Below are 23,557 nucleotides of genomic sequence, written 5' to 3' on the forward strand. Positions count from 1 at the left end.
AGTCAAGTCAAAGTAGGAGATGCCACAATAAGCATTACCTAAAACTTTCCACTTTGAAACTATTGACTTCAAATGTTGCATGATAAATGAATTGTACATTCAGCCAATTTATAGTGCCTTTCGTACTGAACCCTTTCACTAAATTCTTGTCAAAGTCAGCATGAACACTGTACCAGGATAGGGGACAGACATTTCATTTTATAGACTAAAATCTGAGGTCCTAATCCCACTGAATTTCACTTGTACATCTGACTAGGAGACACAGGTTTAGAAAATGCATGGAGACAATGGTAATTTAAAGGCTGCATCAGTAAACGACAACCAAAAGCTTGGTGAGAGTTGTAATGGGAACATACCAAGCTGGACAGACAAGGCTACACTCTTCTCACCTGTTTCTTTCAGCTCTTCTTGGAGAATTCCCAGACAGTACTAAGTCAGTCACAAGATATAATCCTTCCAGCATATCTTAGGTCTTCTCCCACAGTACCAGAACTGTGCTTGGTACAACCCTCTAAGGAAACAGGGGTATCCTAACTATACACACTCTGGAGCAATAGCAGTTCTGCTCTGAGGTCATCCTGTATTGCTGAGATTCTCAATAAAAAGTAAGCAAAAACAACTGTGCACAGGAACCTCATTTCAGACATTTGTACTCAAAATCTCATTTTTTGTTTACAACTCAGAACTTGTAGTCATATGTGGGGATGTGACGTAGAGTGACCAGAAAATCTAAAGGTTTGTTGTCCATCTTTTCCACCATGGTCTAGTACAGCAGTGGCCAACTCTGACTCTGGATGGCTGCAGGTTTTTGTTCCAATCCAGTTGTTTAATTAGAAGCCAATCCTCACCAATAACAGATCTTTCCTATATAATGAAACATGTAGCATTCAAGAGATCTGAAGCCTAAAACAGATGAGTAATTTTCACTTCTGAGTACTTAGTTAAACCAAAGAGTGAATGATGAATGCGTATGGGTGGAAATGGAGACAAGCTAGATGTAGAACTGCCTGCTCCTTTGTCATTTGCATCTTATTGCTAATAAGGAGCAGTTAAACCATTGAATACAGCTGTTTGAGACTAACATAAGCAATTAAGGGTTCAAAATCTTAAGCAAGACAACTACAATGAAGCAGAAAAATGCCACTTGAGCAATAAGTGCTTCATCAGCAATGAATGATTTCTCCTGAAGCAATTGGGTTGGAACAAAATCCTGAAGCCACTGCAGCCCTCTGGAACTGATGTTGCTCAGCCCTAGTTTAAAAATGTCTGAGTCTTAAATAGCAAATAAATTAAATGAAGTTAATTAGTAACAAAAACTAGTCACTAATTAAGAAAATGGTTAGAATGAAAACCTGTAGCCACTGTGGCTTTCCAGGATTGGAGTTGGCCACCCCTGGTCTAGTACGTCTATAAACAGCTCCCACTGTACCAATTTGTTGGCCGATTTCAGTCATCGCTATCCTCATTTATGAAGGTACTTGAATGCCTCCATTTCAAGCAACTACTTACCTGAAATCTGTGGGGAACAAGCCATTCTTTTCCAGGAGTGAACAATGACCTTAAATTTGGATATCCTACTTCTCATTCCATCTCCACAATGTTAAGATATGGACTATTTCATTGAGCACAACATCATCTGTAAACAGCAGAGATACAATCCTTAGGTCCCCAAAATGGATAGTCAACAAGCATGAGCTGATAACCTACCTGTCTAAGTCATGAACAGGGGAGAAGACAGGATTCACCCTTGGTACAACCCTGAAAATAAATGAGCTAAACATAATGACAAGTATGCAAACATAAAGCTCACAAATACACAGAGATGGAAAGGCACACAACAGTGGCCCTGAACCCTCACCACAAGATACTATGATGTAAACGGTCACATTCCTATCCAAGCACATATAGACTGGAAAATTTCCATGACCCCTTAAATAACTGTGCAAGGACAAAAGTTAATGTATTGTTCCATGGCCAGTATGGCTTCTGCATTTCTTCTCCTGGATCAGAGCTTCAATTATCAGATGGAGTCTCCATTCCATTTCCCTAGCTTAGTCTTTCTCATTAAGGCTGAAGACTGTGATCAGGTGCAATGGCAGTCAGCGTGATAAGTAGGATTGGGATGTATTTAGGCATATTAGATTTTGCCCCTGTCCAAAATCAGTCACAATAATTATCGAGGAGTATCTACAGAAATGTGTTGTGCAATTTGTGGAATTTCATAGAATGAGGCTTTTTGTTTGGTGTGAAAAACCAAGGAAACATGGACAATGTTGCAAATATACCATAACATAAAATAGCATTCTCAAACTAGTTAATCCAGTTCAGGTTCACCACGGAGGCAGAGCCTATTCCTGCAACACATGCCACAAGGCAGTAAACAGTTCTGAAAGACACTTTGGATTTTTCAGGGTGTACTTATGCACAAACTCACATAAGGCCAGTTTTACAGTCAACAATTAATACCTCACACATGTCTTTGGAATGTGAAAGGAAAATTGGAGTACCTGGAGAAAAACCAACACAGACAAAAAGAGAACTCCATTAAGACAGAGAATGGGCCAGAATTTAGACTCAGGACTTTATATCTGTGAGGCCTGGAATTTTATTTTTTTTATAATTAGAATAAATGACTCCATGAAATCCCGTGATGATTAACAATCGCTGTTCAAAAGGTCAAAATCTTCCAATTGAACAGATCACATAAAAATGTCTACAATTAAAAATGATAAATTTAACTGCCATCCATGTGCAGGGTAAGGTATATTAAAAGTCTGAAAATGTTCTTTGCTCTTATAAGATTTATTCAACAGCTTTTATCAGAGAATATGTAACACATGCATTCTCTGCCAAGATCAAACAAGAAGTAGTAGTTAGTCATATTAGTCATTGGAATCAAAGGTTACAACTCACAGAATGCATTTAAAGGCAAAAAAAAATTCAAAAATGTTAAGAGTAATTAGCATGTTTTGTCGTAGCTGTGTGGGAACATATTGTTTTTAAGGCTATTTATTTTGCTTGTCTTTTAAAACAGTTACAACATTATAAATAAACAAAAAGTATTTTAATATTCTTAAAACAGATTCTGCATTACACACTTTGTCGATGACCTGTCTGTCCCTCCTACATGTACAGCTGTTTTTCATCAGTTTTAGCAAGTATCTCTCCCTTTTTTGGCAGAAGTATTTATTCACCTTAAACCCACAACTTGTCCGCTAAATATTGTTCCTACTTGTCTTCTTGAACATGTTTTTAAAGTGGTTGGGCCTAGCATTTTGTACATTATAAATAGTTATCCTAAGACTGGTTCAGTCCCAACCTTTTGTAAACATGCTGTTTATTAAAAAATCAAATCTGTACTTTACTGCCTGTCAAACTTCAGAACCATCTTCAAGTTGCCCCATCTTTCCAAAATTCTGGTGAAGGTTGTCTTTCTATAGCTACAAACCTATTTAAATGAAAGTGCCATTTTTGAAGTATTTCAGTCTGGTTTTATGAAACAGCATAGCAAAGAGTCTGCACTATTAAGGGTTCTAAAGTGACTCTGTGGATTCTGTTGTTGTGTTGCTGTTAGATCTAACTACAACAATTGATACAGTTGACCATGACATCCTTATTGCCTGTCTTGAGCAGTATGTGGGTATACAAGAAACGGCTTTGAAATGATTCATATTATACCTCACAGGCAGAAGCTTTTCAGTCAGCCTGTGAGATTTCTCCTCATCCTCGACCCCTATTACCTCTGGGGTCCCTCAAGGATCTGTTCTGGGGTCTATTGTTTTTTCACAGTACATCTTAGGATCCATTTTTTAAAAAACACAATATTTCTTTCTATTGCTATGTAGGTGATCAGCTCGTGATCAGCTCGTCTAGAATGCTGCTGCAGGCTTCTAACAGGCACACGAAAACAGGATCACATCACAGCAGTCTTAGCTTCTCTTCACTGGCTTCTTGTTTGCTACAGGATTGAGTTTAAAATTTTACTGTTTGTTTTTAAGTCTCTAAATGGTTTAGCCCCCTTTTATTTTACTGACCTCTTACGCCTTACTCTCCTTCACAGTCACTGAGGTCTCTCTGACTAGAAGTTATGCCAAATTCTAGACAAGCTTAGAGGGGACCGTGCTTTTTCAGTAGCTCCCCCTAAGCTTTGGAATAGTCAACCTTTTTATATTAGGTTAGCTCCAACTTTGGTCATTTTTAAATCCTGCTTGAAAGCCTATCTTTTTGCCTTAGCTTTTTAAACTTATATGTGTGCATTTATTTTTGCCGTCTTTATTGTATGTACAGTGCTATACAGCACTTTGGTCAAATTTTGTTGTTTTTAAATTTGTTCTATAAATAAAATTGATTTGACTTGACTAAAATGAAAGATATGTAGGCAATACAAACCTGAAGCACAGAAATATTGTTAAAATAAACAGTCTGAATTTGGCTTAGTAAATTTTAGTGTGAGCAAGAAAAAGAATTCTCAGGCCATTGGCTGAATTCACCAGTATTTTATACCATGGCATGTCTGCCATACCTAAGAATCTATTTACTCTAAATTGAAGTGAAGTGACAAGCATTTCTTAATTTTTGGTTATAGTTTGTTTTTTCTTAAATAAGTTTGAATAGCGTTTGATTTATATTAGTTTGATTAATTAAAAAAATCTGCAATTTAATGACATTTGCCTTTTGCTGTTCTGAACTTGATTAAAAGACAAGTTAGAAAAGTTCAGCCTCCATGGAATATTCTTTCTTTCTGCTATCCATTTGTGGGAGACTGAATGATCTCTCACACAAAGCAGCAACCAGGTTTCAATGGGGCACCAGGCCACTGCAGGGTACACTTGTACATATACTGTACTTTATGCTCACATTCACTCAAACTTTAGGAAATGTAACATTAACAGTTAACTGATTATGCATGTGTTTGGTGTGCAGGAGCAAAACAAATGAAAACAAAATATTAATCCTGCATGAGATATTGTAAACCTCTCCATAAATCCAGTAGTGTATGAGAGCACATGGACATGTGGTGTAGCAGGTCCACAGCTCATGTCAAAAAGGCCACTTTTTAAAATAAATAATCGCAGCTTAGTGAGGGGGCGTGGTGTGTGTGGCTGAGCGGTTCCCGGGGAATTCGTGATACGGGTGGTTCTCACTTAAGTGCACAGGTGAGGAATCGTCCGCATCCGTAATAGTTCCCAGAAACTGTTGATTGCCACAGCTGATCCACGTCCCCATGATAAATAGAAGCGTGAAGTGGCTAGCAGGGGAGGATGAAGAAAGAAAGATGAGAAGATGGACGGAGGTTATGGTGGCAGGAGAAGAAGGCAGGAAGCAGGGAGAGAATAGCCAAGAGAGAGAGTGAGAGAGAGAGAGCGAGCGAGCGAGTGCAGGCTCACAGGCAGCTGGACAGTGAGCCCTAGTGGGGGTGTTTGGCTGACACCTGGGGCAGTCGATTATGGTCGCTCCTGCTGAGCATTGTGAGGAGCGGGAGTGACAGGAAGAAGGATGGTTCGCCATGGGAGTCGGGAGGCTTGGGAGGTGGATTCCCCAGCGTCAGCGTCCTGGCCATTGGGGGAAACCCAAGTCTCGGTCTGGAGAGTGCTGAACCGAAGCCAGGGATTGGGAAGCCTCCAGATCAGAAGGTGGAATGAAGGTCAGCTGCAGGTAGGGTGTCTCCCCTGGTGCATAGCCTGGACAGGAGAAGCAGGGGAGTCACCAGTAGAAAGGCACCAGGCTGATTTTAAAAGGACAGCTTCTAGCTGTTGTTTTAAACTCGTTATTTTTATTTATTTAAAGATTTATTTATTGGTTTTTTTAACCTCCACTAATTCACTCATTTTAATGTATTATTTATTTAAGGATTGTGAAGCACTGCACTTTATTTTGAACACCTTGTTTTGTTTGCTGTTTTTAATAAAAGCACTTTATACTTTGGCACCATCCACTTGCTTTGTTGTGCCTCACTGCCTAGCTCATCGGTGACATTACCGACGGTGTCGGGTTCAAGGGCTCCCAGAAGCTGTATGGGAGCATGGAGTAGAACCCACATTGTCACAGGACATTAATTTCAGTCATATGTAATCAAGGAACCTAACTAACAAAGATAAATTCATTGTTAATGCCTTCTTTTTCATCACAATGACATAATTATTTATAATATGCCAATGAATGTAATACTCCTGCTGGGTGAATTTGTGAATTATAATTTAAACATACACTTACAAATTTAAAAAATCATTTGCTTTTAAAGAGTTTAAAAAGCAGATTTTTACTTGTACTACATATAACTGGGATAATTATTGTACCCAGCTACATTATTTTATTTTCATGAAGTAATACTTTACATTTTTAATACAGCAGGCATGGTGGTGTTAGCTCTGCTTTGCCCTACTGCTGCTGCGGCACAGTACCAGACTTCTGGTCAATGCCTATGTGGAGTTTATATGTTCTCCCAATTCTTTCTAGGTTTTTCCTTCAGTCTTCTTGTTATTTCACACATTCTGAAGATATGTAGAAAAATGTCAATAGGTGTCTTTAATTTGATTTGGAGTAAGTGTGTTTAGATGTCTTTAATTTGGTTCTAAGTAAGTGTGCTTATGAGTGTGTTCTGCAATAAACTGGCCTCCAATGCAGGACAGATTGCTGATTTACAACCCAGTAAAGGCAGAGTAAACTAAACACATAAAGGCAATGGATGAAAATTTCTAATGCATATTATTAAATGTTAATAGGAAGTTACTCTTTTCAGTCCAGCTGAACAGATTCAGAACCCAGTGGTTAACAGTCATTGGCCACACCTAAGTTCCTGCCTAGAGATTCCTCGGGTCAACAGTATGAAGCTCCATGAAAGTGTTTCTACATTTCTTCCCATAAAACCAAAGGTACATTCTTTTAGCATTAGATTTAATTTTATAAGGTTCTACCTACATGTATGTTTTGAAGAAAAAAAATTCTCAAGTTAAAACTAAGCATCTGGAATTTTCTGAATTTTATAAAACATTTATACAAAGTTTGCTTATGTACCCTACCCATGCAGATATCTGTATTTTAACAATTGCTTAGCTTTACCCCACAGACTTTATAGATTACTTATTTACATATACATTTGAAACAAAGTACTATACTGTACATTGACAGAAAATGTGCTCTTAATTGACAAAGCAAAAATGGATATTCCATAAGCAAAAGAACTGTCAAAGCCAAAAATATATAAATTAGTATTATAATACATTTACAATACATTTAAAAATTAATGTTTTTATTATAAATGTTATTTATTGAGGTTTTTACTGTGCTTCTGTTTGTATTGTACTTTTTTAAATACTGTATTTGTAGAGTGCTTTGAACATGGGAAAATCACTGTATAAGTGAATTTTGTTATTATTATTATTATTATTATCTTTCCTTAATGTCATGCTCTATTCACTCATGAAGCCGAGTTGATCCTTTGTGCTTAGGGCTACCATGAGGGTGTGATGGTTCACTTGATGAATAAAGTCTTCCTCAGTATATGAGCAGTGCCAAGGAGGATGATCTTCTGGACCTCATGTATCTTGATATTGTCAGGGATTTTGTTGATGGAGTTTTCCATCCCTGTCTTGACTGGTCCCAGACCACCTATTACCACTGATATCACTGTGGCTTTCATACCTCACATTTTCACAATTTCTTTATCAAGATCTTTATATTTGGAGAGTTTTTCTGCAGTTTTTAGGGAGGTGTCTCTTTCAGTGGGAACAGACATGTTGATGAGCAGTAAAGATCTCTCATTCTTGTCCTTCACTGAGTAAGTTAATGGAATGTAGGTGCACTATTGCCCACCTTTTCCCCCAACTGACAGACACTCCGAACACAGGTTTAAAAGCACTAAGAAGTATTTTTAATTTTCTTTTTTTAAATAGTGCCTCTAAATCACCACAGCCACAATAAACACACAATGAATAATCACAATAAATTTCCTCCTCTCTTGCCAGCAGCTCTGTCAAACTCCATCCCAACTACGGCTCGCTTGCTGGGTCTTCACCAGTCCTTTATATAGTCCTTGACCCGGAAGTGCTTCTCCTCTTCTGTTCACATGACTTGTCAAGCACTTCCGGGTCAGATGGAATTACATTTTTCTTCAGCCCGGAAGTAGTTCTGTTCTTCCATCCCCGTGACATGGGAGTACTTCCGGGCTATATGGGAAATTAAAATCCCTGTGTCTCCCTGCAGCGTCAATACGGTGGCACCCACGATACCCAGCAGGGTTGTGAAGCCAAACTCCATCTCCCATGATGCCCTGTGGGAATCCGGGGCACATCTAAGCTGCAGGGAAGACGCCATCTAACGTCTTGGTTGTGTCGACCAGGATGAGCTGCCGGCCATCCATCACAACTGTTATATCAGGTCTTTTAGTCTTGATTTCTTTATCGTTTTGTATTTGCATATCCCATAATATAGTCGCCTCATCATTTTTAGTTACTGTTGATGGCTCATGTATGCTGCTTTTTTGTAATGTCTCTGTATGTATTCTGTTATGGCCAACTCTGAACAGCTAGAGACTAGATGGTCTTTTGTCTCTTCTTGTTTGTTGCATATCTTACACATTGGGCTGCTGCCATCTTTCAAGATCTTATTTCAGTAATAGTTATTATTATTATTATTATAAACCCAGTCTTCTAAACAAGAGGGAGCCACCAAAATTAAACCATTAAACAAAACATAATGTCAAACCTAGAATCTTAACAAAATAATACCTAAATTAGAAACCTGAGACCTCAGTGAGCAGAAAGCAAGCAAATCATGAGCAGTGTTTTTATCAGTCTTTATATTTTTGTAGAAAGTTTCATAAGTAAGCTATTATAAATCACATTTGAAAAGAATGAAATACTAGGGTGTTGTACCGTGTTAGCCATTATGAATGTAGAGAAAAGCCAAGCAAAATGACACCTTTTATTGGCTAACTAAAAAGATTACAATATGCAAGCTTTCGAGGCAACTCAGGCCCCTTCTTCAGGCAAGATGAAATGTAATATTCAGGTTGCTCATTTTTTATACATTATGTTTCATGGTGATTTATATCTAAAAGAATTGCACAAGGAGTATTTTAGTTAAACCTTATTTTGTAAAGTGATTTTCACACTATTCACTGCCAGAAAAGTCTTTAAAATGCAATCAAGATAACATTTATTTATTTATATAGCGCCCTTCACAGACAAAAGGTCACAGAGCGCTGAACAGCAAATACAGTACAAATACAACAGTTACAAACAAAACATAAACAAAACCATTAAAACAATGAATAAACAAACTGGGACTATTCCTCACTGATTAAAAGCTTGTTTAAAAAGAAATGTTTTTAGTTGTTTTTTAAAAGAATTAAGAGACTCGACTCCACACAGACCACAAGGCATGCTATTCCATAGTCTTGGTGCTACAGACTGAACATGTGTATGTATGTATATAATGTCTTTCACTGAAAGCATAAATAAAGAGATCTAGAAGGATCATCATTGTTAATCATTATTGCTATTCCTGTCTTTCATAGTAGGCACTGATTAAAAAAAAAACTGTACAAAAAGATAAAGGTTAACATTATATACAGTTAAACCATCATTTTACAATGTGTCGGTCCTACTGAAATTATTTACAAAATATTTTACAAATTAATCAACATTTCAGTAATAATGCTTCTTAATAGAAATAAGCTTAATATGGATGATTAATGACTTACAAATAACAATTATGACTTTTTAAATGTGGCAAAATCCAATTGTCATTTTTCAAAATGTGCAAAAGATTCCATCATGTAATGTCATATATTTTAAGTTTTTAAAGTATGCATTATTTAGTAACTTTACATGCAATATTGTCAATAAATATTTGTTGTGGAATTCATTTAGGTGGTTCATCTGCCTTAAATACTTTTGAAGGTAAAATATGCAACTCTACCAGCAAGAAACCTAAAAGTGCCCAAGCAGTCCAGTATAAGTCATCTAATTAATGCCAGCCATCTTTTACTTTCAGACATTTTCTTCTCCTGTCCAAATGTTTAAAAAACTTAGGCATCTTCCAATTTTGATAAAATTTATGACTTATTTTGCAAGTGAATTTGGCTGGGTGACAATAAGCAACAACAACGTGTCTCAATTGCCAGAGATTAGCAATATACTCTACATGAAATGATCCTGTAACATTGAAATCTTAACATGCCTCCTTCTACTTTTGAGATGGAGTTTGCAGTTTTTGTTTTTAGTGTTTTAACCTGTCATTTACACAACTGCAGACTATTTGGATTCAAAGAAGAATAAGAGTGTATTTTGTGTGGATGAATATAGGGAGGTCGGCATGGTGGCACAGTGGTAGTGCTGTTGCCTCACAGTTGGGAGACCTGGGTTCGTTTCCCAAGTCCTCCCTGTGTGGAGTTTGCATGTTCTCCCCGTATCTGCGTGGGTTTCCTCCCACAGTCCAAAGACATGCAGGTTAGGTGCATTGGCGATCCTAAATTGTCACTAGTGTGTGCTTGGTGTGTGTGTGTGCCCTGTGGTGGGTTGGCGCCCTGCCCGGGGTTTGTTTCCTGCCTTGCGCCCTATGTTGGCTGGGATTGGCTCCGGCAGACCCCCATGACCCTGTAGTTAGGATATAGTGGGTTGGATGATGGATGAATATAGGGAACTGTATATCACTGTCTAGTGGGGTGATATGGAAATGCAGTTAATGCAGTAAAAATATTCAGGGCAATAGAAAAAAACAAGCTTCTGATGATAAAATGCAAACCCAAGAATTGACTAAAGTCATTTTTAGAATTTTAATATTCAATAGATAGATAGATAGATAGATAGATAGATAGATAGATAGATAGATAGATAGATAGATAGATAGATAGATAGATAGATAGATAGATAGATAGATACTTTACTACTTAACTATAAAAAATGCAGAGTTTAAAGATAATACCTCAAAATGACATGATATGGTTAACATAGTTAAGACAGAGAAAGAGAGAGAGACAGATGTTGGCAGCATGCACTGATACTGCGTGTTGCCGCACCTCCCACACAATAAACCACCTCAGAATCCCAAATTAGGACCTGAGCACAACTGTACAATGGGTGACACCTCAGCACCACACTAGTCTGCATGCAATGGAACAGTGTGAGTTTTTTACAGTGCTGAAAAAATGATAAATTAACATCTTTTTGTTTAAGGATATAATTTTGAAACAGGAAATGTAAATAAACACAATATGCAAAATATCTGGACATACTGTATATGATTGTTTTTGCAAAAAGGTATGGTTTGTAAATATTCAATAAAACAACAGAGAATGCACTTGCAAAGTTAATAATGATCACTGTAACATTTGAAGTATAATTTTTTGATTAATTTTATTTTTTTTCTTTTTATTAGCACTTAGGACCAGAGTTTATTCATGCAGCTGGAGAGAAGAAAGTTAATTTGGAATTGCCTGGATCAATTGTGGTAAAACATTATCCTCCTGTACAAATGTAATTGTGCCTACAGTTTTTGAGAGGTCAGAATGAGCAGAAGCCAAGTTCTGATTTATAGGTGCCAAATGCAGCTGACATCTTGACAAAATTAATATAATTACTGTTGAAATGCCATTCAGTGGCACATGCTAGAGAATTATATGAGTGTCTGCATCGTGTTTTACTGTGTTACACTTTCTTTTATTGTAGTCTTTTATGCTTTCCTATTTAGCCATCAATCTTTCCAGATTTGCCTGTCCTGTTCAGGGTTGTTGCCAGACAGAGCCCAGCCAAGCACTAATGAGTGTGCTGGATGAAAAGCTAATCCAATACAAAAGGTTGTCTCAGAGGAAGTCACTTACTGTATGTACAGGGATGCTTTCTAAGTCCCAGAAACTGAGAGCTTATCATTATTTGTTTAGTTACTATTATTTCTTTATTTATTAGGTTTCCAAAAAAACTTTCTAGATCTATGTGAGATCACAGTACACAATATAACTTTTAGCAAATATATATGTTTTGTAACTCAGCTCCATATAGTATATGACATTGACATTTTCATATAGAGTTATGTCATGGGACATAACTCTCATAGCACTGTAAGTGGACCATCATTCTTCTTATTTAACCCATGAACTCCAATATACTCAGCAGTAGTGATGATCAAACTCTGCAGAATTTGCTTCGCTGTGAGTTCTGTGAAATTACAGATGTGTTCGGGAACTTCACTGAGCTACATGGCATATGCTGAAGTTAAAGGGGACAGAGGAATGAACTAGTTTTGACTGGATTATCGTGGTGTAGTGGTCTTGTAAATGTCCCTGATGACTATGAAAGTGTATCTGCCAACTATGCTGGATGAATAATTGTTGTCACAAATGTGATTTGTGCTGTGAGGCATCAGTGCTAACTGTTCCTCAAACAATGAAAAACATAGACAGAAAAAATACGACAAACTACAACAAATGTTGCAAAAAATCACAATACGTAAATAAAATATATATTCATTGCACTCATAGGGTTCTGATCCTGGGGCACACATTAGCTGTACCACCAAGCAACAGTTTGGAACTGGTTTGCTCCATTGTTTGAAATTATAACTCTGGTTGCAACTGACATTTCTTTGTTGCTCATGTATCTGTACAAATATCTCACACTTTTTCTATCATAAAGAAGAAAGCAATTTTTTTTGAATAGCAATAAATCTTTTATTATTATTTTACAGGATCCCCTGAGTTTCCCAATGAGAGGAGAGGGAGGGCTCCTTTAAGGCTTGTTAAGACTTCTAGCTGTGGTGCTATGCTGTGAACACAGAAATATCAGTGTTACACATCCGGCAGCAGTACTCATTATGGTCAGCTAATGTACCCCTCAAATAAAAAGTTTTGTTTTTTTTGATCCATGCACAGTGGAAATCTGGCTTGTGTACTACTATTGCTGTGACATCATGTATACAAAGAATCTTACAATACGCATGTGTGAAACTTCTGCACATGGCTATTACAGTTCCATGATGTCATGCTGGCAAAGCATCTTGGACTAATAGGAAAAAAGGTTTGTCTAAGCCGACTGAACAGTGAATTTCCAGAAAAATATTCAGTGAACAAAGTCATTGCCGAACACATCATGTTCATTACGAGAGGCGCTTTGCCGAATTTCGCTGATCAGCACTACTCAGCAGGAAGCTTGGCCTTAGACTTACCACATATATAACAGCACTGTTTCGCATTGCATGCATTTATCTCCTGGAAATTTTTTTTTTAAATGTCACACTTTTAAACTGCCTGACAGAAATGAATACCTACATAATCTGATAATTTAGTCTGCATAGTTTATTCAGTGGTTTTAAAGAAGTTGTATTCAAAAATACTTGATGAAAAATATTATTTTGAAATGCTTACATAATATCACTTATCTTAATATTAATACAATCACATATTCTACAAGATATACTAGACAGCTTTCATTGCTGTTGTTGGTCCTTTGATATGTACCAGTTTCAGAAATATATGTTAAAGTGTTTTTATTTCTTGTTGCATTTTACTTTTTATATTATCTATGTACCATTACTATTATGAAGTGTGATATTGAAGTTCAAATAGAGTCTGTTATCAGTTGAAGAATTCTGGTATTCTGAAATAAGTTTTAGAAAAGTGTGGTGTTTGTTCATTTAGGTGTCCTTTATCTAGTTTTAGATTTTGGTGGAAGACCTGAAATCATTTATTGTCAAAGATTGTAAAAAGTGGAAGAAATCAGGAAGGGTACAAATACTTTTTCACAACAATATATTAAAATATGTGTTCTTTAATTCTATGGTAATTACATATTACTTATGGAATTGCATTATATACAGACAGTATAGCTTGAATGTTTTATGCTGACATACAGAAGTGTAAATGTACCAATTTACAGCAATTTGCTTTGCCTTCTTACAGACAAAGAAGGGGAAGTCTGGTGCAACACAGAGGTGTATTGACATTATTATGCCAAATGAACAGTGTATTGATGTGAAGTGTGATATTAAATCTAAAGCTCGAGATGTGTTTGACATGGTTGTAGCACACGCAAATCTAGTTGAAAATTTCTACTTTGGTCTCGCTTTTGCTGATGGTAGGTGCTTTTTCTTATATTTCACAATATGTTCAAAATAAATGTATTACTAACATGATTAGAGATTCAGTATGTACCTAAACATCTATTACAAATGTCAATAATGTTAAATCTGAGGGGAAAAAGTGATTTTTCAATTATGTAATAATTAAGTAAATATTTCACACATTAGTCGACCATTTTCTTTATAGTGATGCAAGTGTATAAAGTCCAAACAATTTCTAATTTGATTTTTATATATCAAAAATGATTTTATAATAATTTATTTGAAATAATATTTAAAATTACTGAGCAGGCATACATTTTTTTGAGCGGATATTTTGTGACCATTTCCCCTAATTATTTTAACAGTAAAGATAATTTAATGTTGTGTTTTTACAGATAATGAATATTTCTTTCTGGACCATGAGACCAGATTATCTAAAGTTGCTCCAGAAGGCTGGAAAAAGTCACCATCAGTTAGATTTGTTCTTTTTCTTAGAATAAAATATTTTGTGGATCATATTAGCTTTATTCAGTAAGTATACACCAGGGCTTGCTCTTCTTCAGTTAAAACTGAAATATACATGTACAGTATGTATATGTGTATATATTTTTTTCTAAAGACTTATCTTATGTGCAGCCAATTGCAAGATACTATGCCTCTAGTGATCTTAAAGTCATAATTTTCACAAGGCCTGTATGTATATTTTTAGATATCTGAACATCTGTTTCACATTTTAGTACCTTAACCATTTTTCAGTCCTAACTGTATTTTGTCTCCTATCCTGTTTGTGATTTTCATGGACAGTATATCAAGGTTCAGCCTGAGAGGGGAGAGGTGCAGTTTGGTGGCCTCCGAACTGCTTTTTGTAAACAATGTGATCCTGTTGACTTCATCGGACTATGAACTCTGGCAAGCATTGACACAGTTTGAGACCAATTGTGAAGCAGTTGGGATATGGATCAGCACCTCTGAATCTGGCCATGATCCTCAGTAGAAAAACGGTTTACTGTCCTCTCTGAGAGAGCTACTGCCTCAGGTGTAGGAGTTGAAGTATCTCAAGGTCTTGTTCACAAGTAAGGGGAAAGGAGATGGTGAGATCGATAGAAGAATGGAAAGTGCAGTTATGCGGTTACTATATTGATCTGTTTTGTGAAGAACGGGCTGATCTATGTTGATCTATTTTTTCCTGCCCCCCTATGGTCATGAGTACTGGGTAATAACTGAAAGGACGAGATTGCAGGTACAAGTGGCCAAAATTAACTTTCTCCACTGAGTGGCTGGGCTCTCCTTTAGAGACGTGAGAATCACAGATATTCGGGAGAGGCTAGGAGTAGAGCTGCTGACCCTCCACATTAAGAGGAGCTAATTGAAGTGTTTAGGGCATCTAAAATGGCACCTCCTGGATGCCTCCCTGTGGAGGTTTTATGAGCAAGACCAGCTGGAGTGAGACCCCAGGGCTCGCTAAGATGATTATATCTCCCAAATGGCCTGAGAATGCCTTGATATCCCACAGTATGAGTTGTACCAGTGTGGCTAGGGAAAGGGATGTATGGACCTCGCTGCTAAAACTTTTGCCCCCATGACCCTATTTGCATTAAGTGGTGGAAAATGAAAAGTAAAGGAATTGTATTCTGAGATATTTTGAAGTAACCTTAATTTAATTTTGAGAAATTTCAAATCCATTTAAAAAATGTGAAATAATCCTGAGCTGTTTTGGATTAATTTCCTCGCTATTTTAAGACATCTCAAGTGCATTCAAAGATATTAAGAATTATCTTAATACCAGTAACGTCGTACTGCACGATAATGTGCAGTGAATACGCTTGACTTGAGTATTCCTAGTTTTCATTCTCTTTCTCTGTACGTACGTTTAGCATTTGTTTGCAAAGAGGCTGATGCGCTAGCTGCTTCCTGAGCAGCTCTTCTTTTCTTCACCCTAGCGGCTCACTTCTTCTCTTCTTTCGTCGGTATATTTTTGCGTTAAAACTGATTAAGTCAGTGTTTGTGTTGCAATTACTTAGTGCGTTTTTCTTAATTGTTCACTTAATCTGGCACTAAGTCTTCAATCTGCCTCAGAAAGTGATTTAAACTATGAAGAGGTAGGGGAAGTGAATGCGAAGGTGGGAGGGAATGAGAACGGCGCCCGTACGCATGTGCTGCATGCCCAATCTGCTGGCTACCGCCGAGAGTTGATTCTAGAATAGAATAAAAAGAGGAATAACCTTGGAGGTTACTCATCACCCTGAAAGTGGATAGTAGACGTCACGTAGTATATGTGTACCAAATTTCAGGTCAATAGTTCAAACGGTTTGTGAGCTACAGGTGATTTAAAATCCTGGACAGACAAACGAACAGCCACGGTAGCGTATTATATAAGAAGATAATAACATTTTAAAATTAATCTGTGATGGGCTAGCATCCTGTTCAGGGATTGTTTCCAGCTTATGCCCGATGCTTGCTTGGATAGGCTGCAGCTTGCCTGCTACCCTGCTCTGGATAGGTGGATTTGGAAGATGATTGGATGGATGGATCTTACAATAAACTAAGACCTACTTTATTATATCTTAAATGAATTTTAAGATCTCAAAAATATGTCAGAATAATGTCCTTCTTCTTTTAAAGTAACATAAAATATATACAAATTCAGAATATATATATTTTCACATGAAGTAATTTTGAGATATCTCTTAAAGGATAAGAAGTTATTTTGAAGCATACTGAAGCAGATTTGTAATATTCAAAAATATGGTGGTGTGCGTTGTAGTACACTGTTGCATCACAGATCCAGAATCTTGGACCCAGACATTATTTATTTGGAGTCCTCTTCAAGTTTAGATGTTTTTTTTTATTCCAATTTTCCTCCATTGCACAAAAGGTTAGTGGGCTATTGAGGATGTGGCATGAACAGATTAAGCTCTTTGTTGTTTAACCTCCTTGGCATTAACCCAGAGTATGCCTTGGGCTTGGAATTCTGTGTAAATACGGTTAAGCTGTAGTCAAACTTGGGGCGATGTATAATGATCTGCTTTAATGTGTTAAACTCAAATAACTCTCAGGATAGTATTCTGCTGCCTTCTAGTGGAAGAAATAACATCATAATGCAAAAAATCATGGTTTATGGTAACTCTATAGTAACACATCAATAATTATAAGTGGGATGGAGCCTTCAACCAAAAACACAATGGCAAAAAAAAAAACAAAAAAACTGTAGAACCAGTTTTACAACAAACTGAAACTGAACTACAGTAATCCCTCGCTACTTCGCGGTTCACTTTTCGCGGATTCACGACTTCGCGGATTTTATATGTAAGCATATCTAAATACATAACGCAGATTTTTCGCTGCTTCGCGGGTTTCTGCGGACAATGGGTCTTTTTACTTGCTTCCTCAGTTGGTTTGCCCAGTTGATTTCATACAAGAGATGCTATTGGCGGATGGCTGAGAAGCTACCCAATCAGAGCACACAGTTAAGTTCCTGTGTGCTGCTGATTGGCTCAGCGACGGAGTGTTGCATTAACCAGGAAGTCTCATCTCACTCATTCATCATTAACGTGCTAATGCTTCAGGGGCCGTGTCCAAGCACCAACAGAAGATGCAAATGATTGCAGAAAAGGTAAAAGTTTTGGATATGCTGAAGGAAGGGAACAGCTACACCGCTGCAGGACATCGATTATTTTTATTTAAAAAGGAGGAAAAGCATATAAGATCTACGGCCGCAGTGTCCTTTAACCAGGGTGCAAAACGAGTTGCAAGTGGATGTGATAAGGCAGTAGTCTGGATGGAATCTGCTTTAGGAATCTTTGCAACAAGGTCGACGACGTCATGACCGCCTACAAGCTGCTACGTGTACTTCGCTATACAGTAAGTGTAAACTTATCTACCGATTTCATTTTGCTTAGCAGTTGTCCCTGTTTTTAATAGAGTAAATGGTGGGTTGTAAACAATACAGGGAGGGTTTAAAAACATCCAAATACATGTTAAATAATTAAATAAATATAGTGTCCCTACTTCGCGGAAATTCAGTTATCGCGGTCGGCCTTGGAACCTATCTCCTGCGATAAGTGAGGGATTACTGTATTGCTTGAATCAACTATAGTGATAATAATGTGAATTAGTCTCAGATGTTGATTATACAGTGAAACTGACACCTGTTCAGTAGATTCTGACTTGCAAAATAAAAAGTATTTAGTGTTATCTTCATGCTACTGCTGAAAATCCTGAATCTCCTCATTGCCTATTTACAGGAAACCCTTTCCTAAATATGTCTGTTGAACATGATTATCTGGACTATTTAAAATTTGTCAGTGATAGTCTGGTGGACAAAATATGTGTTTAATTGAAATGCTATGCTGAGCAGTGTGCAAAAAGATACAGTAAACCATTTCCATGTCACAGTAGCTGTGGTAGGTGTACAGTAGTATTTTTCAGTCTTCTGTTACTGCAGGGCATTGTGGGTAAAGCAGTTCAGAGATGGTACTGGTCCACAAACCAGTTGTTGCAGACACCCATTTTTGGTGAAGTTATCATTGAGTGTCATTTTTCACTCATTATGAAAGTCACTAAAAATGATGACTATGATGAAGACAATCACCCAGCATCAAATCTGTACTGACTGTTGGATGTGTATCAGGCAATCATCAAAATATGAAGAAGGTGCATGTTCCTGACAAATGTTTCATGGGTTAAAAGGAAGCCAGTTATGGAATATAGTACGTCTCATCCAAACAGGCACGATTCGGTATCATGTTTTACAGGCTGTGTGAAGCAAGCTCTGGTTACATGTGGAGCTTGGTACTTTACACTGGAAGAGAGACCAGGTGGGATGGCAAATACAGTCAGTACAGTGTTACTACATTATCTGTCCTGTCACTGATGGACCCTTTGTTTGACCAAGGTTACTGCATAACAATAGACCATTTATATATCCCCTCCCTGAACTGCTTGAGATTTTTCTTCAAAGAAAAACTGAAGCATACAGCACTGTTAAGACTGAACTACTGTGATATGCCAGGTCACTCAGGTGACATGAACATGTCATGCTGAAGTGTGGGGCAGTAGCTGTATGGCAAACAGTGCACAAGGCTGGTAATCAAGTGGTAGAACAAGTGATTTGTCTACCCCTATGCACTGCTCACAATGCAGTAACTGTCAATGTTAATGCCAGGGAATATTTGGTAGTCACTATGCCTTGCTCCTTGGTAGGCTACAGTAACACAATGGGTGGTATTGATCATATACGTCAAGCACGGACATTCTACTCTATCATGAGTAAGCAACAGAAGACATACTGTATTACAAAAAAAAACCTTTTGACATCTGCTCAAACAGTGCCTATGTGCTTTGATGTTTCAAAATGTATCACATGAAGCACATACATTAAATCTGCATCAGTACAGCAGTAGACGCCAGAAATACCTTTCCTACTATGAATATGTTGACGTTTTGGTATTTACATGTTTCTGATATGTGTAATAACTTTTTTGTTGTTAAAAAAAATCCAAGCTTCTCTCCTTTTTTTCTTTAGATAAACACAATTCTAAGGAGGCTAATGCCCATATCAAAACACAGTGTATGTGTAGTGAATCTGCCTTTTTCTATCTGTATGTTGTGGGATGTGGGAGGAAATCTGAGGTCCTGGAGAAAAAACTGTAACACTTTAGATTAGGTACTGTAAAAATACATCTATTATTCATTTACTTTTATTGAATAAGACATTAAGAAAACAAGACTTTAAGAAACACTTCTTCATAACACTTACAAAGCATCAGGAAAATGTTTATTCATCTCTGCAATGTGACCGACTAATACATCTTCCCTTTGGAGTATTCAGAGGTGGCTTAACTGAGATGCAAATTTCTTGATATTACATATAAGACCTGTGAATCCTTTATAGTCATTTTACCATCATGTCAATATGCCACAATGCACAAAGGTGAATAACTACTGATGTTCTATAAATGTTATGGAGACTAAATGAAGCCTTTGTTAAAGTCTTGTTACATAAGAGTAATTGAAAAATAGATGCTTTTTTTGCAGTACCTAAACTAAGGTGTTAACGAAAAACCTATGGGGATGTGGGGTGAATGTGTAAATTCTACACAAATAATGAATAAGACTGCATTTCATCTGAAAAACATTGGAATTGTGAGAGTGTGGTGTTAACCAAAGTGGTTATCAGTTTCATGACAGAAAGAAATTACTAGGACAGTAGTTTGCGATAAGATCAAAAGAAGCAGGTACTTGAAACCCTCTGCCTATTTTGCTGCACATGCCTGTTTGCAAATAAATCTGCTCTCTGTAAGTGAATGTGAAGTAAATTTGAAGGTTTGAACACACAACGGGAAGTCTGAAAATTGAAAGTACATCTTATAAGAAGGATTTAGAAGTCGCAGTGGACTTGTCACTATCAACCTCCAGACTATCAGAATGTTAGGTTACACAGCATGATGTGTAGAGTAGAAGTCAAAGGAGGTTTTGTTCAAGCTTTATAACGCAGTGATTAGATCTCATCTGGAGTACTGTGCACCGTTTTGGTTTCCAGACTACGATAAAGGACATAGCAGTGCTAGAAAAACCAGAAAAGAGTACAGGGGATACGTTTTGAGGAAAGATTTAAAGAGCTGAACCTTTTCAGTTTAAGTTAAAGGAGATTAAGTGGAGACGAGATTGAAGTGTTTAAAATGATGAAAACTTTATAATTAGTTCAACAAGAACACGTGGACACAGTAGGAAACTTTTTAAGAGTAAATTTCACACACAAATTTAGAAGTTTTTCTTTACCCACAGAACCATAGACTCATGGAATAAGTTACTAAGTAGTGTGATATTATTGACCAACAGAATTAGACTTGATATTTTGGAAGAATTAATTGAATAGAACTGGTGAGCTTTGTTGGGCTGAATCGCCTGTTCTCATCTAGATTGTTCTAAAGCAATATCTTATTTTTTTAAGTCACCTTTGGTTGATGTACCTAAAGTGCATATTCACTCTTTACTCTGCAGTCTCTGTCTGTCTTGAGAAATTCTGCATTCATCAATAAGAATAATCTGGTTTCTCATTTCTATGAAGTGTTGTAATGTAAAATATAAATGCATGCTGTCATCAGCTTCAGAAGTCCAATTTTTTTTTTCTACTCAGTAACTGCAAATGTTACATGTTTCCTCATTTCATATTTCTTACTCTGTTAGATATACTTGATTTTTCTTAGAATTTCTCTGTTAATTACTTTTTTTTCTAAAGGCACAGATTGACATGGCACCAGTATTACTTGCAAATGCGGAAAGACATCCTTGAAGAAAGGATCTACTGCAGCGATGAAACAGCTTTACAGCTTGGGTCTTTGGCCTTGCAGTCTGAATTTGGGGACTATATCCCAGAGGTACTGTATGTAACTGTACCTTATGCTCTCTGTTGATGTTTTTCACTAGGCACTTTATTTTTGTGTATTTTTGACATTTATTTATCAATAGAATGAATATAACCTTCAATAAGAATACTATGCCAAAGATATTTATACCATAATTTGGAAGGAAACATTGAATGGCATTCCTTTACAATACTGGAATGTATATATCTGTGGCAAAGTTTGTAAAATTGATTGTTTTTCATATATACTGTAGTGGCATATTTACAAGTGTGTATTACTGCATTTGCTTGTGAAGCAATTTGTGATGATGTGCAATGCAGTATAATTACTGATTGATTTAACAAAAGGCATAAAAACAGATTCAATTTTCTTTTTTCTCTAAGGTATATGGGCAAAGCTTTTTTCAGTTGGAACATTATATTCCAAAAAGTGTAATGGAGAAAATGGATTTGGTATATTTAAAAAATGAGCTTTCAAGACTGCATGCCAGAAACGTGGGGCTTTCCAGTGAAGAAACAGAAATTGAATTCTTAAAGGTAATGTGTACAGTACACGACAAAGATCCTAACAGGAGCATTAAAACAAGAGCCTCTGCTGCTGTGAACTGGGCAGAGATAAGGACACCATCTCAAATACTAATTAGTCTGCTTTTGATTAATAGCTTAATAAAAGTATATATACTGTACATGCTGTGATGGGTAGAATAGCGGGAAAGAAGATTATAGGCACAGAACAGAGAAGACAGGGTGTGGAGAAAAGGTGGGGCTGACACTTATGATTCTCATTTTTATTCTAGTGCAAAAATGATCAGGGGTGGACAGATTGTAAATGCATATGGTAACTGGCTGAGCTAACCGTTTTGCAAACCTGGTTGTCCAGATGTGCTTTTTGGTAGCTCGGCTTTATATATCAAATGAAGGATTTTCTGCAACTTTCTACAGCAACATTTATTTGTAAAGTTTTGCTGTACATGAGTGTAAACTCTTCCAACCACAATATAAACATGGTCAGCATCATGGATGAGAATATATTAGAAAATAGATTATTTTTAAAGGATTAAATCATTTTGATGTGTAGTCTTTTTCCAATTTACACAAAAATCTTTTATCAAAAATGAACTGAAATAATTAATGTTGTATTTTGTTTTCAGACCTAATTTAGGTCTCACCAATTATTTTCTCTGTCCAGAATATTATCAGTTTGACCTTCATTGCTGTTCTGAGGTGCAATATGTCCTTTACACCTTTAGTTGTCCATAGCCAGTCATCTCTGTATACAGCTGCATTAAAATCTGTTATGCTTGGACCATTAAGAGGGTCCTTATGTTAGTAAAGATCAAGTTTAGGCCTGACAAAGCAACTTAACACTGTGCAGTATATGAGCTAATAGTAAGTAACATTTTCACATCCTCCAGTATACCTGTTTGGCACCCAGAGAACATATCGGTCAATGGTGAACATTGTATTTTTTTTCAGATTCCTCCCTGTGACTGCATAAGATATGTTTGTAATGGAGTATAGCCCCCTGATGTCGAATGGTTAATGTCCATTTCCTAATGTTGAACATTTGAAAATTTGTGACAGGAGTATTGTTGGAACATTCAAGCCATCAAATGTGATCAACAAGCTGATTAATATTTTAGGCCATTTTCTCAGCCGTAGCATGTCCTGTCAGTTGAAAAGTGTTACCTGCTGCATCAATATATATTTTTGTTTCCAAGTTTTACATTTCATGAAATGACTCAACACTGCATCGGCATTTGTTAGATATTGCAGGCTGAGCAGTAAACAGTCTATTACTGTGCTTTCTCACTTTTTCAATCCTAAAATAATTTTGGCCTGAAAACAAAGAACCACATTTATCTGTGGTTTTTAGATGCTTCTTGCATATAGCAATAAACATTCTCTGATTTGGTTATGATGCTGTCCCCTCCCAGCCATTATCGCTACTATCCTCCCTATTTAATCTGCTAAAAAGTTCTTCCAATATTTGAAAAATTCTATTCTATTTATTTTTATCATAATGCTGCTTGTAATTATGATTCCTTTCACTTGTAACTGTTACTGAAACAGTAGTGTAATAGTTCATCTTGTCCCATGCTTTTTTTAAATCCATAACAAAGTATCCATTAATTA

At 36.7% G+C, this 23,557-nt stretch overlaps 1 protein-coding gene across 1 annotated transcript in view; it reads left to right on the plus strand.

Annotated features, from left to right (window-relative positions):
- The window catches only part of ptpn20 (protein tyrosine phosphatase non-receptor type 20), a 211,339-nt gene that overhangs the window by 67,088 nt on the left and 120,694 nt on the right, over positions 1-23,557 (plus strand). The window contains exons 9-14 of the mRNA XM_051922606.1: positions 6,740-6,872; positions 11,380-11,451; positions 13,895-14,069; positions 14,451-14,586; positions 21,296-21,434; positions 21,806-21,958. Coding sequence (XP_051778566.1) covers positions 6,740-6,872; positions 11,380-11,451; positions 13,895-14,069; positions 14,451-14,586; positions 21,296-21,434; positions 21,806-21,958 — 808 coding nt within the window. The remainder of the gene's footprint in view (positions 1-6,739; positions 6,873-11,379; positions 11,452-13,894; positions 14,070-14,450; positions 14,587-21,295; positions 21,435-21,805; positions 21,959-23,557) is intronic.

This window comes from Erpetoichthys calabaricus, chromosome 2 (assembly GCF_900747795.2).
Source record: "Erpetoichthys calabaricus chromosome 2, fErpCal1.3, whole genome shotgun sequence".
NCBI classification, from domain to species: domain Eukaryota; kingdom Metazoa; phylum Chordata; class Cladistia; order Polypteriformes; family Polypteridae; genus Erpetoichthys; species Erpetoichthys calabaricus.